General features: G+C 34.2%; 2 protein-coding genes and 1 long non-coding RNA gene across 3 annotated transcripts in view; all 3 read right to left on the bottom strand.

The window, feature by feature from the left end:
• Nucleotides 1-17,144, bottom strand: part of LOC145724875 (uncharacterized) — a 103,694-nt gene that overhangs the window by 20,215 nt on the left and 66,335 nt on the right. The window lies entirely within an intron of this gene.
• Nucleotides 242-14,941, bottom strand: cyr (cypher). Its single transcript, XM_081974237.1, has 8 exons — nt 14,786-14,941; nt 10,661-10,909; nt 10,339-10,600; nt 9,024-9,208; nt 8,719-8,972; nt 5,801-5,963; nt 2,370-2,547; nt 242-658 (listed from the first exon to the last, which is right to left on the bottom strand). The coding sequence occupies exons 2-8, from the start codon at nt 10,887-10,889 to the stop codon at nt 529-531; spliced, it is 1,401 nt and encodes a 466-aa protein (XP_081830363.1). The 5' UTR covers nt 10,890-10,909; nt 14,786-14,941; the 3' UTR covers nt 242-528.
• On the bottom strand, nt 15,123-17,104 carry Prosbeta7 (proteasome subunit beta type-4). Its single transcript, XM_081974243.1, has 4 exons — nt 16,870-17,104; nt 16,602-16,808; nt 16,411-16,546; nt 15,123-15,479 (listed from the first exon to the last, which is right to left on the bottom strand). The coding sequence occupies exons 1-4, from the start codon at nt 16,977-16,979 to the stop codon at nt 15,168-15,170; spliced, it is 765 nt and encodes a 254-aa protein (XP_081830369.1). The 5' UTR covers nt 16,980-17,104; the 3' UTR covers nt 15,123-15,167.

Here is a 17,144-nt window from a genome sequence, read left to right as displayed (position 1 = left end):
CAAACGACGTGCATATAGATTCAATGATCCTGGGAACCGATTTTACGGCCGCTGACTCAGCTGGAATAGACCAAATGGATGTAATTTACTTCTAATAATTTCGTTTCGTCATCTCGTCTTAATAATTGTTAATGGATTACTGCAAAGTGCATCGTGCAGAGGGCAAAAAATCTCTTTGAGCTGCGAGCGATACCTTACGGGTGGAAATAAATGTTTTCAAGCCGCAATTACGCACGGCTAATTCAGATACTTTCTCATTTGTTATAAGATTTTTCTTCCACAATAATAATACTGCAATTTATACTAAAAAAACCATATTTATTGACATCCCTTCACCCGCAAAAAAAAACGTCGGTTGGGTACAATTAAACCAATAAAAATGTACAGAACCGAAGGTTTAAAAAAAGTATTGTAGAGCAACAAGAGTAGCTCTAGTATACTCAATAGCTACAAGTTAAATAATAAAATATGATAAAACATATGATATTAATATATACAATGCCGTTGATTATTCAGTCTTATAAAATACTACAAAATTCGTCCGTATTGCAGTCGGTTGTTGGAAGTGGACGAAGAGGACTGACCGAAAACTGGACTGTCCTGAAGGAGTAGTTTACTGCCGAAGGCAGAGCCGCTGCTACTGCTCGAAAACAAACTCCTGAAATTGTAAATACTAGTAAATTACTTATTATAAGTGTGTTAAGTAATTTAAAAAGTGTTTCAAGTTGTTACTAGCGTAAATCACAGTACGGTTCGTAGTTTGTGTTCAAGCTTTCCAAAAATATCCCCTCATGAGTTGATTGGTCATACCGTTTGGCCACTAGAGGGCGTCTGGTCAATTAAAAGCAGAAAGCTGAGAGCTGAGATTGTCAATGTCAAGTTTGTTCTAGTTCAAATCCTCTGTTTCAAGAAAAAAATGAATAAAGGTTTCTTTGATCCATATTTTTGTGATTTTTGTTATATGCTCTTCCCAGCAGTGATTTGTGGGCGTTAAGGACTGCAAAAAATATCAATTTTTTAAGCTTCAATAAAACTACTTTATCCACATCCGTTTTTTCCACTTGACTAAAACATAAGTTATGATTGGCATTGCTCTACTTTTTAAAATAGCTTTACAGTTTTGTCAGGTAATTTCAGTAATATTAGCTAGAAAAACAACATAGAAAATATTATGACCACATTCGTTTTTAAGGCTTCATAGAGCGAGCAAAGCGTTTTTGACGTCACGATGACGTAATTTAGAAAAATCGTAGATTGACCAACTGTCAAATTACGTCATTGTGACATCAAAAACGCTCTGCTCCTTCCATGGAGCGTGAAAACGAATGCGGCCTATAAATCTAGATTTCCATCTTAAATAGGAGGCCATGAAGACACAAAATTTGACATTTGATTAAAAGCTATTTCGATAGAATCCGCCGCCGAAGGGAAACACTTCATTTTTTTCTGCAAATCACGTGACCCCATGATTACAAAATTATACGCACGCCACGTGACCTATGGATCATATCGCGTTTAGATCCGAAAGAAAACGACTAATTTCCTAGTTGTCATTATTGTTGTCACTATGACATCTATTTTGAATTTAAAATTGGAATATCGTTCACTAAAGTGCTAAAAGGTTATTAAAAGTAAAGTTAAAGTTATATATTTGTGTTGTTCGTGAGTTTTGTGAGTGATATGAGGGTGTCAGATTATGAACCAAGAGCAGCAGCAGGTTTCCTAAGTTTCCTAATCCCGAAAAAAACCCCATCTTATTTAAAGCTTAGGAAAACCTTGTTGGAAACGACCTAGTTTTTAATCTCCCTCCTACTAAGTGAGTATTGTTGAATTACTTTTTTGTTGAAAAATAACTTAAGACCTATACAGTAAAAAATAGCATCACAAATAGTATGTTATGGTGTTATCCATAGTATTATTGAATTTGCGTTGATAAAAGCATTATGGTACTACTTATTTACTATAGTATACACCTTTTTTTTATCAAAACCTGATATTAACAAATAGAAAAACAATAAAACATTTCACATTTTATGGTGAAGGAAATTTGACGCCCTCTAGTGGCCAAACGGTGTGATCAATCATCTAGGGATATTTTTGGAAAGCTTGAAGTCTGCTCTATCTTTTGTTTTCTATGATATTTTAACGTAACTTGTCAATTAAAGGAGTAAACTATTCTAGAGTTTTTATTGTTTTATGTAAACCAAATTAAACCGGCTTAGCAAAACATATCTAGTGTGCCATGCAAAACGCCCTCTCGCGGAGAAATTATCATAATAGCTATGTCCAATCTGTCAAAACGCGACTTCAAACACTTCCATTGACATGTAAATCTAGATTTATAATGTTTTCTATGGTAAAACAATTACCTGGGGTAAAACTGAATTCCAGTTTGGGATTTGCGCCCTTGCACTAAAGCACCGGCGGCAACGCCTACAGCCACCAAGAAAACGAATCCCAGGACGCAAAAAGTGATTGCCATCTTGTCCACCGAAACGCAAAATGTCCGGTCACCAGGTATTTTCGGAAACGGATAAGTGTCAAACTCTGTAACATATTTTTAAAAATAGCGTTTAACAAAATGTGTTCAGTTCAGAAAAAAGAAAGCTATTTAGATGGGTTAAGTTTTTTTTGGCTTATTCATACTTTCAATTATACGGAATATGAGTAATGTGCAGTAAAGTGTACATTACTTGAATAAAAGTCCAATAATTCACACCCCGACCATTGAGTAAACACTAGAATTAAGGAACAATCAACAAAACCAGAAAAAACCACTGACCGAAAGAAAAAAAGTCAGAGAATCTGAGAGTTATTTGCCACGCTCGGCTTGCAGCCGATCAATTTTCATTACATTTTCCTTTGTTCACATTTACTTTCGACCCGTCCAACTCTGTGGTATTACCCCATAATTTATCCATTACTCGTAATATTATAGTTTACAAATTGCAGTTTACACAGTTGAGCGCCAACCGATAATGCGATTCTCGCCACCCCTTGCGAGTTAATTGAAAAAAAATGGTTCGCATACATTTTAGCCGCCCTTGAACTGATTGTTCTATTGACAGGACAATATTTTTAGTAAGTTGGTAAATTACCTCTATTACTTCTCAGTCTTTCAAAAAGATTTATTTGTTAAATTTTAAGAAGTCAAAAGTTTAACGACAACTTGAAACTTTTTCAAGACCAGCATAATCAAAAACAGGTTTTATGTCATGTGATCCCGTATTGATACAACATTGCTGGTCATGTGATGGAATAATTTAACTAATTAATCCCTATTTGCACCGTCATTTTAAGCCAAGTTTAAGTCTGAACCTTTGAAAGAAATACTAATTTTTTATTAGTAATATTTTTTGTAATGCTAAACCTACTCACGGTATAGGGCATAAATGTAGTTAACACTATAGAATAAAATGGCATTTTATTTGACTTGCAAAGTTGACAGATGACAAGACGTTTTATCACGTGACCATTTTTAACTAATAGCATGTAAATAACACGTGATTGTAAAAGTTGGCTTCGGGTTTTGTAAAAAACAATCTTATTAATTGTCATTTCTGTAGAAGGCATCGCTGGATCTCATGAATATGTATAGTATCGTCCGTTGCGGAAAACGCATTGATAGATTCCCATAGAAACCGTCCCATTACGTGTTGCAGTACCATCCGGGCTGAAATGGTCAGTTCGGGTTGTAAATTTGTGAACGGCATAAAAATCGACCACTTTCTCGGTCGTACCCCTCAATTACGTAATGCGCCGCACGCATTTAAAAAAATGACGGAACGCACGGTTTCCCGCTCAACCGTCAATTAAACCGGAATAAATTATTCGCGTCGCGGATAACTTGATAATACCGCGCGTTCGAGATGCACCAGGTCTCGTCTTTTTTTTATAATCCAAAGAGAGAAGATTGATTCGGTCGTATTTGTCAATGTCGTGTGCATGTGTGTGTGGCTTTAATCGAAGCGAAAAGAAAAAAACCGATGAGCACGAAGAGGAAAAGGCTCATTTATTTTATGTACCGCAATATTGCAGAGAGAGAGGAAAAGAATACAGAAACAAGTTCCAAGACAGTTCCTATGACAGAACATGTGACTTTGACAGATGTCGGCCATATTTGCCGCATTCATGAAAAGCAGCAAGATCATTTAAATATACTGTCTTATCTTTTAAATATACCGGATATAACAAACGTTAAACTCTGTAAACAATCAACTGTGTCAAAAACACTGGACACCGGTGTACCTCTCTGACTTTAAACAAATATGGCGGCGTTCAGTTGGCTTGTCAACAACGTCATCAAAATTAGGTTTGACGTTTAGTAGACCACAACATTCTAGGATAACGTTATGTTCCAACAGTAAACTAGTATGATATGCATATTTGTTCGTCACGTGTGCTAGAAAAATCGATATTTCAGGATTGATAGTGTGCCCTCATTTAAAAAAGTATCCGTCACAATGACGTGTTCTATTGATTGTTGTGTTCTAACCTGAAAAGTGGTTACAAGCGATTTCAAAACTACATTCACCTAAAAAGCCTTGAAAATTATGTTCTTCTTTTCCACAGAGTGCACAACCATCACGTGCTACGTGCCCACCAATAAAATGTCAATTTTATAAAATAAGATTATAAAAGTAATATGTCAAAACCATATTTTTCATTGGTGTTGAACTTAAAGGTTTTTTAGTTTAATATAAATCATACTTTATATTACAAAACTTCAAAAATTACAGACAAGATTTAATTAATAATAAGATCTATTAATGCTGTCACCTGATTGTCCATATTACATCTCAGTGAAATTTTAAAGATGAAGTCTTATTAGTTAATGTTTTTTTCCGAAATTCAAAAATCGAAAAAGAAAAGAGATACATAATTAACAAAGTGTTCTAGATTGAAATTAAAGTACCTTTGAACGTGTCATTACAGTCATGTATGGTCCTCTGCAAACTGTATTAATCGGTTGGGAAAAATTTTAAAAGAAATCTGAAATTCTTTGTTTCCAAGAGCACACTTGCAATGATGCTTGGAGGGTGCTCTGTGACATCACTTGACAGTGAGTCACGTGGCAACTACATTATTCTCGAATGGAAAAACCATGTGATCAATTGTTTTAAATGATGTCACTGAGCGACCTACGAATAGATAGTTCAAATAGGAACCAACCACTGCACCAACTTGCTGTTTTCATGTTTAGCAAACAAGCAAAAAAATTCCATTTGTCAAAATTATAATATAAAGTTATGAAACTGAAGGAAGAACATGGTGAAAATTGAGTTCAAATGATTTTCGTTTTGATTTTACAAAAAAATACTAAATAAAACTTTGTGTAGGGATCTACAGGATTACTATTTTGGTAGCTACAGACAGGGAATCTCATGCATAAAACTGTGACAAACCATATATTTGCCATATTCAAAACATTTTGCTATTATTACCATAGCACTTGTACAGACTGGTAAGTTTAAATTGAGTGAACCCATGAGAAGGCCCAATTAAATGCCCGAAACGTTTTAGTCAGTTATGTAACATTCAACAACTTATTTTTTTCAATATTAAATGATAATAACGTGTACAAAGGCACACATCTCAAGCTATTTTTCAGATATTATTAAATTGTATTTTTAAGAATATTAAACTTTGACATTTCATACGCTGTTTTCAAAGAGGAGAAGTGGAAAAATAAAAGTACCCAAAAAGAAAAAGACAGATATATTTCTGTACAGAAAAGTGCCAAGAAGACAAACAGAAAAATTCTGAAAAATAGTTAAATTTTTTTCTTTAAAAAACTTACCGGCCGACTGCATTTTCTTTCTGAAATCAGTGGCGTCGTCAATTTCCGGCGCTATAACCTCCACGCTGTTGTACACCTCCAGTCGGTCTAGTACTTCGCCTTCACTGTCGAAATTCGACCTTCCTATTCGGTTTTCAGTCTCATTGTCACTTTTACAGTCAATCTAGAAAAAATTCCGACGTTTTAAAAAATTGCTAGTTTTCTAGATTTAATAAAAAAAAATTGTGTGGTAATCATACAAGCTATTATACAGAATAAGCACTATGACCGGAAAAGTTGAAATTTTATTTTGTTTAATAGCACGCTGATTAGCTCTAGAGCCCACTTATTCTAACACATCCTGTATAAAGGCACATTCACTTAATTGATGTAGTTATTGCTGTCATGTTAGTGATTATCACACATACACCTTTTTCTATTTCGAAGAATGTGTGAAATTATTTCCACAATATGTACACAAAAATGATGATATTATCTAGGGTGTTTTTAACCGGAAATTTAAACGTTTTTAAGAAGAATATTCTTTAAGAACGACTTATTAGGACTAATTTGTATGGTAAATTGCACTCTTAGGGCAAAATAGTCAAACTTTTCGCTCTTAATACATAAATAACTAAGTTAGTTAGTTTTGGAGTGACGTTTCAGTTTATGTATGGCCAAAAGTTACGCTCATCAACAGTCTGGAGGTTATTTCAAGAATTCTAAGAACACCCCAACCGAAACGTGATTTAGTATAATGAACCGGAACAGTTTTAAATATCGATACAAAATCGATGAAGAACAAATTCATTATTGTATAACCGTAGGTCATTCACAGGGGGTATTGTATCTCATTCTAGATAAGTACCTTACACGTTTTTTTTTTAGGAATTGTATAAAAATTAACTTGTTTTCTTAGTAACCGATAACAAGAGAGAATAGGTAAACGATTGAAGATGAATAAAAATTTTAGTCGTACTTGCTTTAGAAGAAATAAAATCAACGTAGGTCATCCAAATTGTGGTTATTGAAGATGAAGAAACTGAAGAAACTTTGCTGGTACTGCGTATTCAGAAGGTCAAAAACATGGACCCAGAACAGAATATTATTAGAACTAACATTCAAATCAAAATAAAAATCAATCAAATTGTTAACATTACGACTTGATTTACCTATCCCTTGAAAGTACAAAAAAGTACTAAATTTCTGTATCTGACAACTTCATTGTTATCGACCAATAAAGTGCACAAACTTTGAGCACTTATACACATTATATGGCACAATTACTTAAAAATTTTCATAGGTTATATCCCGAGACGTTCAAGTTTTATCGGGTAAACTGTGCATAGGTGATTTTTTGCAAAATTTTGCTTGGAAAATGATTGAGACTAAATAATTCGACGATAAAATCCTGAGACCGCAGGTCGAAGGATTTTTTCCAAAGAATTATTTAGACGAAACCATTTGCCTAAAAGAAAAATTTTGCAAAAAACCTACCAATGCACATTTTACGTGATAAAACGTAAACGCCGAGGGGTATATGTCAAGATTATTTCCTGAAAACTCACATTTTAGTTTATTAACAAGAAAACACCTTAGGTAGAACACAAATACTAAACTAAACGTGATGAAATTGATGATAATATTGAACTCACCCCAGCAGACGACAGATTTTCGTTCAGTCATGTATATTTTTGTTTACATTTCAAATTGACAATCATACGTCAAAATATTTTAATTTATGTAATTATTTAATGAAAACTACGTTACAGTGATTTATTAATTGTTAATATTGAAGAAGATAACTTAAATTTTATAAGTGTCTAAATCCCGTTTCGTTTAATATCAAATTTTCTTCAAAAAACGTATTCGAAAAAGGTAGGTGTTTAATCGCTGTTAAATTTTAGCAGCCAGGGATTTAATCAGTATAAAACGGTTTCCATTGGTGGAACTAGAAAGGTTCTCGGAATTTGATTGGCTGCTAGTACAATGAGGGAAATAATCGACAAGAAATACTTCAAATTACTTGGTTTCAAAAAAATTAAATTTTTTTGTTGTCTCTGTGTTCTGCAAACTGTCAAAAGTTTGGTTTAAGACTAAGAGCAGTTATCAGAATCAATTTTTGTAGTACTCGATGTTTTGGCGAGTGTTGGATTCTCAAATGAACAACTACAAATTTATATTTTTAATTTGTTAAACTATAAAATGTGTGATTTTGATAAAATGGCTCTGACTATACAGTGAGAGACAAAAAAAAACATATTTGCAAACTAGGTGTTTATAAATAACTTAATACTTGACTGTTTTTAGATATCCACGTTATCTATTTAATAAAGTTCTTGACTAGTGATGGTGAATGCAGGCTTATGACGAAACCAAACGCTACTGAGTGTTATTTGGTTCCAGTGGCGTAGAAATTAGGGAGAGAAAACCTTTTGTCATCAACCATATTTAAATTCTAAAAACGCAAAACTTGCATTGTTGCCAGAATGACAACATTTCAGAATCCATTTTTAAATTGCGACATACAAATAGTACCAATATCTTTTTTAAATTTCGGAGATCAGAAGGAATACTGTTGGTACTATTATTTAAACGCGCTTATGGGACATGTGGTCGTACATGCAGCAAAACCTCAAATGGAACTGGGCAGGACATGTGGCTCGCATGCAAGATGGCAGGTGGACAAAACGATTACTTGCATGTAGACCCAGATCCGATAAAAGAAATAAAGGAAGACCACCAACTCGCTGGACAGACGACATTACAAAAAACTGGCTTTGTAGCGCGCAAGACAGAAAAGAGCTTTTGTCCAGCAATGGACGCAGAGGGCTGATTGATGATGATGATTATGGGATATTTAAAATAAATCTGTATAAGCCTGTGAATGGACCTTTGGATGACAGGATATTGAATACTGAGCTATTTCACCAACTGACCTTTTGGCATGAGCCTCGACAAATCTGCAAACGACATCGTAAATGCAACCTATCCCTATCGGGAAATTTAAAGGCGGCAAACTTAGCCACCGCCTCCTGATGCCGCATAGAGGCAATCGGTCTGATTGGTCCAAATTTGGGAGCAGGGAGTAAAGCTTCATCCACTGGACAACCGTGTTCATCCAACAACTTTTGGGAGGAATCCCCCAAACCGTCGTGCGCGGTACAGTCCACTATTCTCCACCCAATTCCAGCTGGAATTTGAACGTTAATTTCAACTTGTAAGCGACTTAATGGAAGTTTACCTGGAAGAGTGGCTTTAACTGTCAACAAAACAGTTTCCCCCACCTCTACGGCCGAATGCTGTAAATGTTTCTCCGGATTGATTTCCATCCAAGCTCTGGCAGCTGCCATTGCTTCGGTCAATTCGTCTTCCAGTTCTTTTTCGTTCAGGTCCTTGGACCAACCCTCGTCCATCAAGCGGCCAACTCTGCGTTTTTATGCAAAAACCAGTTAAATGTAGTCGTAAAACTAAATAAATAAAATGTAGAACAAACTGACCGTTACATCGTTATCCGTAACTAGTCCGAGCGGTAACTTTTTTGAATATAATTTGACCGAGTTTTTGAATTGATGCACGCTCTCGATATACACACATACAAAACAGTTTAATGGAAACCCGTTAATAACCGACTTACAAGAAGTGTTAAAGAAAGGAAAATTTGCTTTATGAATGTAAATCGCATATGTTGTTGCGGTATTGTTCAACCGACATTGTTGGTTGAATGAAAAATTGAATAAATTGTTCGCATCGACATGACTGAACAACTAAGGTCTTCTTCACACAAAGTGTCATTAAAATTGTAGTGTAATGCTGTGTACCAGGTAGGCTTTAATGACATTTGACAGAGCTAGATACAAATTATAAATACACCGTTGACAAAACCAACCAAGTAAGTGAACAAGTGATATGTAATTTTTTCGCACACATTTAACGGTGTTTTTACATTCCTAGTGACGTCATTTAACAGTTGGTCAAATGACACTTTTCTGTGTATAGTCAAAATTTTACCCTTTGAGAATGACGTCAAGCAGGTGAAAAAACACGCATGTCTGGAATTAGATCACAAATTTTAACCTACAAATGCTTTGAAAAATGAGTGATCATGAGAGTTTCAGTTGACATCTGGAAACTGTTTCTTTTCGTACTCGAAAAAAAGCAGCACATTTAGAATTAGCATTTGAGCCTTCTCATTGTAGCGCAGCATTTTTACACCTTTGATATTCGTTTAAATCAAAATGACAGTAAATGTCAACGTTTTTAATTTGACAGGACGACAAAATTAACAACGTGCCTTTTTTGCTAAAATTGTCTATTTCACATGTTTGATATGCGCGAAACAAAGATGTAAAAAGATGACGTCATTCTCAAAAGGTAAAAATCCAACTACATCCCTATCTTTTTTCTCTTCTTTATCATGGAACCCCTATTGTATCATTTTAAAATTTTATCTGTACCTGTATAATATATTATTCTTAATTCTAAGTGTCTTTTAACTAAGATCATCAATCAAATTTACAGTTACTACATTTATGTATAATACTAATTAGTATACTAACCTATGATGAACCCTTTTGTCGTTGATTTCAGTCTTCAAAGCACGGAACAACGATTGACTTTTCACTAAAAAAGCGTCATCTTCCAAAGCACAGTAAACTCTCTTTTCCTGATCCGAAATTTGTCTCAGAAACCGGTCTTGTTGTAGCACCAAAGCGACTGAGTACCTCATCTTGGCTGCGTTAGCCTCATCAGCAACTGTAGTCAGTCGTACCCCACATCCGGATGTAGGCAGACTCAAAAAAACACTAGTACCGGATGTTCCTACAATAATTTTTTTTTTTAAATTATACAGTTGTTTTAAATTAATTGGATGACGATTACCAAACGTTTTGCATTCCTGGGCAAAATCTTTAGCAAAGGCCACCCCTTTAAATGGTTGAGCTGTGTTGATAGTGATGTTGATGTTCTGGGAATCGCAAGACGTTTGAATATCTGTGATGGTGTTCACGGGCACTTTGAACGAGTACTTGCGATTAGGCAATGCGGATTTTGAGGACACCAATCCCACCACCGTTATCAGGATTGATATAATTAAAACTCCTGTTTCCATGGCAGATTCATTTGGGTGTTCTAAAATTTATCAGATACTGATTAACTTAAAATTCACTTTATCTACAACTAGAAAACAATGTATAGTTTCCTATGCAATTTATATAGATTGTTATTTTATTGCTTAGTTTTTACATTAACAGATGGTAACAAGTGAGTTTGTCTAAATTAATATCGTGCTACTGTGTGTTCACGTGATTTAGCTATATTAATATGTGAGGAACTTAATTAACTGCGAATGGTGAACCACAACTAGCAATGTGGTTGTTTTGTAATTTGGTGTGTGTTACGCGCATCTGAATTATGTTGCAAGCAAAAATACAGATTTACAGCATATATTCGTCTGTTTCTAAAGTTATTAACAAACAGAAGTAGTGGTTCACCATTCGTTTTGAAGGGATTAATGAAAGAAATCACGTGACTTAAAAGTCACATCTAGCTAGAGAAAGACTTCAAAATAATTGTGAAACTGAAAATTTGAGCAGAAAAGTAAAATCAAGTTACGGAATCATGTGAGTTAACAATTAAAGGATCTATCACAATAATAAGTTAATTCAACAACTTGTGCACTTCTACAAAATAACACTATCAGTTAGAAAATGAGTGTATGGCAAAAAGCTGTTGTAGGTGCATCTTATTATGATCATTCTTATTGTTAACGTCGTTCATTACCTACGAAGTTCATGAAAATGACAGAAAAACATTGTAGATTACTCCTCTTCTCTTCAACAAAAGTTGGTCTAAATCACATCTAACTAATAGATCATGAAGAGCATTCCACTCTATAACGTCTCTACTGTAGTAGAAGAATTATGGGCTGGTGACATCATTAGCAAAACACACTCGAATTGAAATCATTATAACTTCTACAAGTATAGCGTTGCACTCTTTTATTCTAAACAATATAATTGCATCTGTTTCTCTTAGAAAAAAAAGGATCCCACATTCAGGCGTCCAACACAAGCAGCATAATTGTTTAATAAAAAATTTGCATATTTTCACTTGGCAAAAGAATAATAAACGAGTTTCCGTAGTCTCGGCTTTTGTTTGTCCATTGCCGGAACAATATTTCATCTTTAAATCCCGACACAATGGTGCATTAATTCCCAATGATTTTGAATCCTTATTTCCTAAGTATGGAGAACTGCAATAGGGAGAGCAACAGAAGACTAACACGTTAACCAAATTCAAATTACACAGTGACCCAGAGAAAGACCGCTGAATCGGAGACCTTGAATGGTAATGACCTCTTCAACGATGATTGTCTTCGAATTAGGCTTAGCGACTTGGTGGTACCGCTATCTGTACACACGAATTGCTCGAAGTGCTGCCGCTTTCTTCCTTTCTAACCGTACGAGTAGTTTTGTCTTCCGTTCAGGTGATGACCGATCTTCAGAATAGTATTAACAGCTGGTGTTCACTAACCTATATCAATAGTACTTACAGAAACAAGGAAACTCATCTTTAATTACGTACTTGTTAAGTTACGTAACATTTTTTTTGTTTAGCTCATCAGTTATTACAGTAATTTCTTTACAATCGTGATAATCAGGAAGTCTAGTAAGAAAATAACTGTAGAACAGTTTTCTGTAAAAACTGTAGAACAATCTACAAAATTCAATAAGAATTATTTTGACATTAGTATCAAATTTACAACAACAAGTGAAACATGTGAAGCATATGTGGTTTTGGAAACATTCATTTACAAAACATTATTAATATCAATATTCAAAATTTTTAATGATTCTCTAGGTCTAGATCACTTTTTATCACATTGTTTGTGTTTGTTCATAAAACAAATTGGATATTATAAAATTGTTTTATTTGATGATTGAGAAACTATAACAAATTCTTGCGCAAAATGTTATGGCAAACAATGAAAAAACACTTAATTAAAATGCGAGCAAAAATAAATAATTAGCGGACAAAGGAGGGAAAATGACGGTGAGAAAATCATCACCGTTTTGGACAATAGTTTAGTGTGTTATAACCGAATAGAAAATAAAGAAAGTGCACGTGATTATTTAATAATGGCAATTTATGCTGATTGCATTATTATTTGAAATGCTCGTTAGTCATACAAATCGCCGTTTGGGACCTAACTAATTAAAACAATTAATTGATGAGGTTTCTGAACTTTTGTGTCTCTCATCAGTAAACCTCTGGTTGTTTTACAATAATGTGACTAAGTAATGAATATTTGTAGATTTTGAAAAATTGTTTTTGTAGAATGGAAATAATAGAAAACAATGATTTTAACATACGGAGCATTATACAGGGTGATTCCAAAGTTGGTGCTTTCCTTTCACCTGCGAATAGGGCTTCAAAAAATAAAGTTTTTTTTTCCTTTGACGCTTTTTCGAAATATGAACAATAACAACAACATGAAATTTATTATTGAATTCCTTGTTCAATTCTAAAAATAAAACCCCTTTTATTATTTTTTGCTACGACGCACCCTTACCCAGTAAAAAAAATAAAAACCGTCTTAATGCCTGCCTAAAATTAAATGCTGTTTTAAGTGTCAAATTATTAAAACTTAGTTTAAAGGCGGCTGAAATCTTTTGTTTTTCTTTATGTCTGTTAATAAGAAATATTTTTTATTTTGTTTTTTTTTTCAGTAAAACTTTGACACCCAGTATCTTTGTTATTATTCATATTTCGAAAAAGCGTCAAAGGAAAAAATACCTTATTTTTTGAAGCCCTCTTCGCAGGTGAAAGGAAAGCACCAACTTTGGAATCACCCTGTATATCTTATATTTTACTCCAGATTGCCTATTTTGTGTAAATAACACTTTCTATAACTAAACATCTTCAAAAGCATTGGTTTACAGTTTATTATGATACGATTCTTTTCTTACTGTTAATTTGGTATGCATAATTTTGTCACCCTTGTCATCTACTTCTTGTAAGCACTCGACAACTTCAATTCAGTCAAAATATAAAAAAATGTTTACAAAACTATACAGTGAAGACAAAATACTCAAAATTAATTTATTTAAAATTCACTATGGAGTATTTGGTATATTTTAGAAAAACGCTCACAAATGCCATTTTTTATTTTTGTTACCTATTTCATTTAATGTTCTGTACAGGGAGAAATGTATACTATGTTATACAGGCTGTTTCAGAGTTTTTGTGACAAAAGCCTACGGGAGATTCTCCTGGCAAAATAAAGCAAACAGTTCAAGAGAACATGTATCCCAAATTCATAAATTTCTGGTATAAGAAAACGATTGCCTGTAAGAAACCTTTAATTTTAACAAGAAATCTAATACATTAAGCTTGCGGATACATGTTCTCTTGAACTTTTTGCTTGATTTTGCCAAACAACTCTGAAACACCCTGTATATTAACGTTTAACGATATTGGGCAAAAAATTGTTATGCCATCAGCTTACGGTATTTATAACATTTATACCGTTTCTTGAGATACGCGTCCCGCACGCGACATTAATCTCCATTTGTGATTTATAAATTATAAGTTCGCATAAATATCATTTTGTAATAAAATTAATTCAGATTTATGGTTGCTAGGTAGTGAGTTCAGGCGTAAATGCGATGATTTAATGTGCCACAAATAATCAACGACTCGATATAAAAGCTCTAGAATATACCGGTCTAAGTATGTATATAAATTAGAAAAAAACTTCCGCCCATCTGGGTATTTTTAAGTCAGCTGTATTTAAGGAGATAATTGATGTTTTATATGGGGTTTTTTAAGACCAAAATTAACACAAAATATTTCTGACGTTTCGGTTTCCGTTAACCCTCATCCAGCTTTTTTTTGTAAATCCACTGCTTTGTTATTTTTAAGTAACCGGGACATTTTAAAAATTTTTCTCATAATTTTAACAAAATTAACCTTTTCTGCGTACAGAATAAAAAAATTACTTGCCTTTCCTGTGATTTGAGCTATATCAAAGATACTTCAATTCGAACGATTGGCGCGCATCTTATTTTGCAACAAAAACCAGTACCCGACAGCGTCTCAACGCAGATGCGAAAACGGACTGAAGAATCGGCACCGGTGAGCACCTAGCGGCCGTTCAAAGTGGAAAAAATACTGTTCTTACGGGACATAACCAGTGCCGTATTATGGTAATCTTATTATGTCACCCGAAGAATGGTTCTGTGCTGCGCCTCCGGCACCGGAACATGTAATTTGAGTTTACGGTACCTACACCAGCGAATTAAAAATTGTTTACGCAGTTGATGACTGAGAACACGTGGAAGACTTAGAAAAAAACGGTTTATTCATATTCCCTTACAATGTATTATTAGTATCCCTTAATTGAATAAGCCACGTTCCAGTTTTGTGGCACCTCTAAAGGTCCTTCCACAGAGACTCCTTGTTCAGAATCAATAATACCCAGTTGATACTTGGGGTAACTTCTGGCATCTCGATAGTACAGCACCTCCAAACAACGTTCGATTTGAGCTCGAGCCTCCGCCAAAGTTAAAACTGGCTTCTTGTCAAGCACATCACGCAGTAGGGGAGTTGCAATATGAGCTCCATAGCCTGTACAGATTACTTTGTCCATGTAGGCTGTACCCTGTTTATCTACCGTTCCTAAAAAGGGCTGTCCATCCTGGAAAAAAGTTTCACATTATTTAAAATTTTAAGAATTTTCTGTTTAGTGTTACAAGAATAAATTAACCATGTTATTAATAATGGATCTATACCACCAGTTTAAAATTGATTTTTAATAATCGGAATAAAAAGTAATGGGTGTAAACATATAACTTTTTATACTCCTAAAGAAATATTGGCCACTTGCTTAACAGTTTAGGGAAATATAAGCAATTGCTGGAAATAGAGACCAGTGAAACTTATATTATATTATAATAATTCTCTGGCAATTTTAAAAATTCTTGGAAGGTTTAAAACAATTGTAGAAACTCTGGCAACTTATGGGAAGTATTCAATAGAGTTTAAAAGTCTCTGACAATTCTACCTGGGTTCAAAATGTATTTTTTATCTTTTACCCTTGTTCTCAATCTTCCTGAAGAATTTTCCTCCTAAACCTTTTGATATAATCTACAAACATTCCACTGATCCTAGAAAGACACCTACAAACATCAATTAACAATAAAACAAAACAACATTGCACTCCTGTGTAACTCTTTCTACTTATTTTATACATGAATCAAAATAAATTGAATATTTTTAGAAAGATTGTAATTTAATAATTGATCCTTTTCCTATTCTTTCTATTATCCTCCAAAGGATGTAGTGACACCTCCATGGTGTGCTCAGGTTTCAAAAATTGATCAGAACAATACAAATTACTTAAACCAATTACAACACTTAGTCCATTTAACTGAGCAGAGGTTCAGCACATAACTATTCTGTAGAATTGTTCTACAATAATACTGCTATACATGGCAAACAAAATGACAATAATTTTGCAAATCATAATCTGCTAAACAGCACCATACTTTATGCCATTTCAGCTTTTTAATCCAACTCTTAAATATCTAACATTTGCTTGACCAAATCCTGAGAAGATATGAGCTTACTTGAATTCCTGCAACAATGAAATTGTTCCACAAAGGATCCATTTTGCTACGACGATTATATAAAATTCTAGTCAGCCAGCAGTACAAGGATTTGGGTTTTAGAGACAATCCATCATCCAGACATTCCTCACTAATGCTGCAAAAATATTGACATTCAAAATAATGAATACCGCTTCAATCTTAGAGTTTACATTTTTTGCTCCACAAAGTCCCTGACATACTGAAAGTCAGCATAATCACCACTGGCTCCTAGTATGATGTTGTTGTTGATTTTCACAATTCTGGGACAGTTGGTGTACCTTGCTAAAGAGCCATAAGATGCTAACAAGTCACCTCCAATGATCACTCCCTTGTCATAAGCGATTGCCACTAGTGATGTAGATGTGGTCACTGGCGATCTAAAGTGCAATTAAACAAATGCCTTTAGGCAAAATTAAGGAAAACAGAAGGAAAACTTACTGAGAATGTTGTCTGAAATCACTGGGTTTCATTTTAGGCTGCATATTGGGAAAATTGTAGAAATTACCGGGAGCCGGCCCATTTTGCCAAAACGGAGGTGAGGAAAACATTTTACTGGATGTGTAACTAACTTGTTAATAATAGAAAAAGTACAAAATTATAGAATTACAAAGCAGCAATGACTGGTCGAAAATTCTAATTTTCATTCGGCATTCAACATTCAACCAAAACAAGGAAATGAGTGACAGTTGACACAAGCGCGTCAAATCAAATGT

Source organism: Ips typographus, linkage group LG2 (assembly GCF_016097725.1).
Source record: "Ips typographus isolate SLU linkage group LG2, UJ_Ityp_2.0, whole genome shotgun sequence".
Taxonomy (NCBI): Eukaryota; Metazoa; Arthropoda; class Insecta; order Coleoptera; family Curculionidae; genus Ips; species Ips typographus.
Note: the sequence above shows the minus strand (reverse complement) of the source record. Positions and strands in the feature narration are given on the sequence as shown.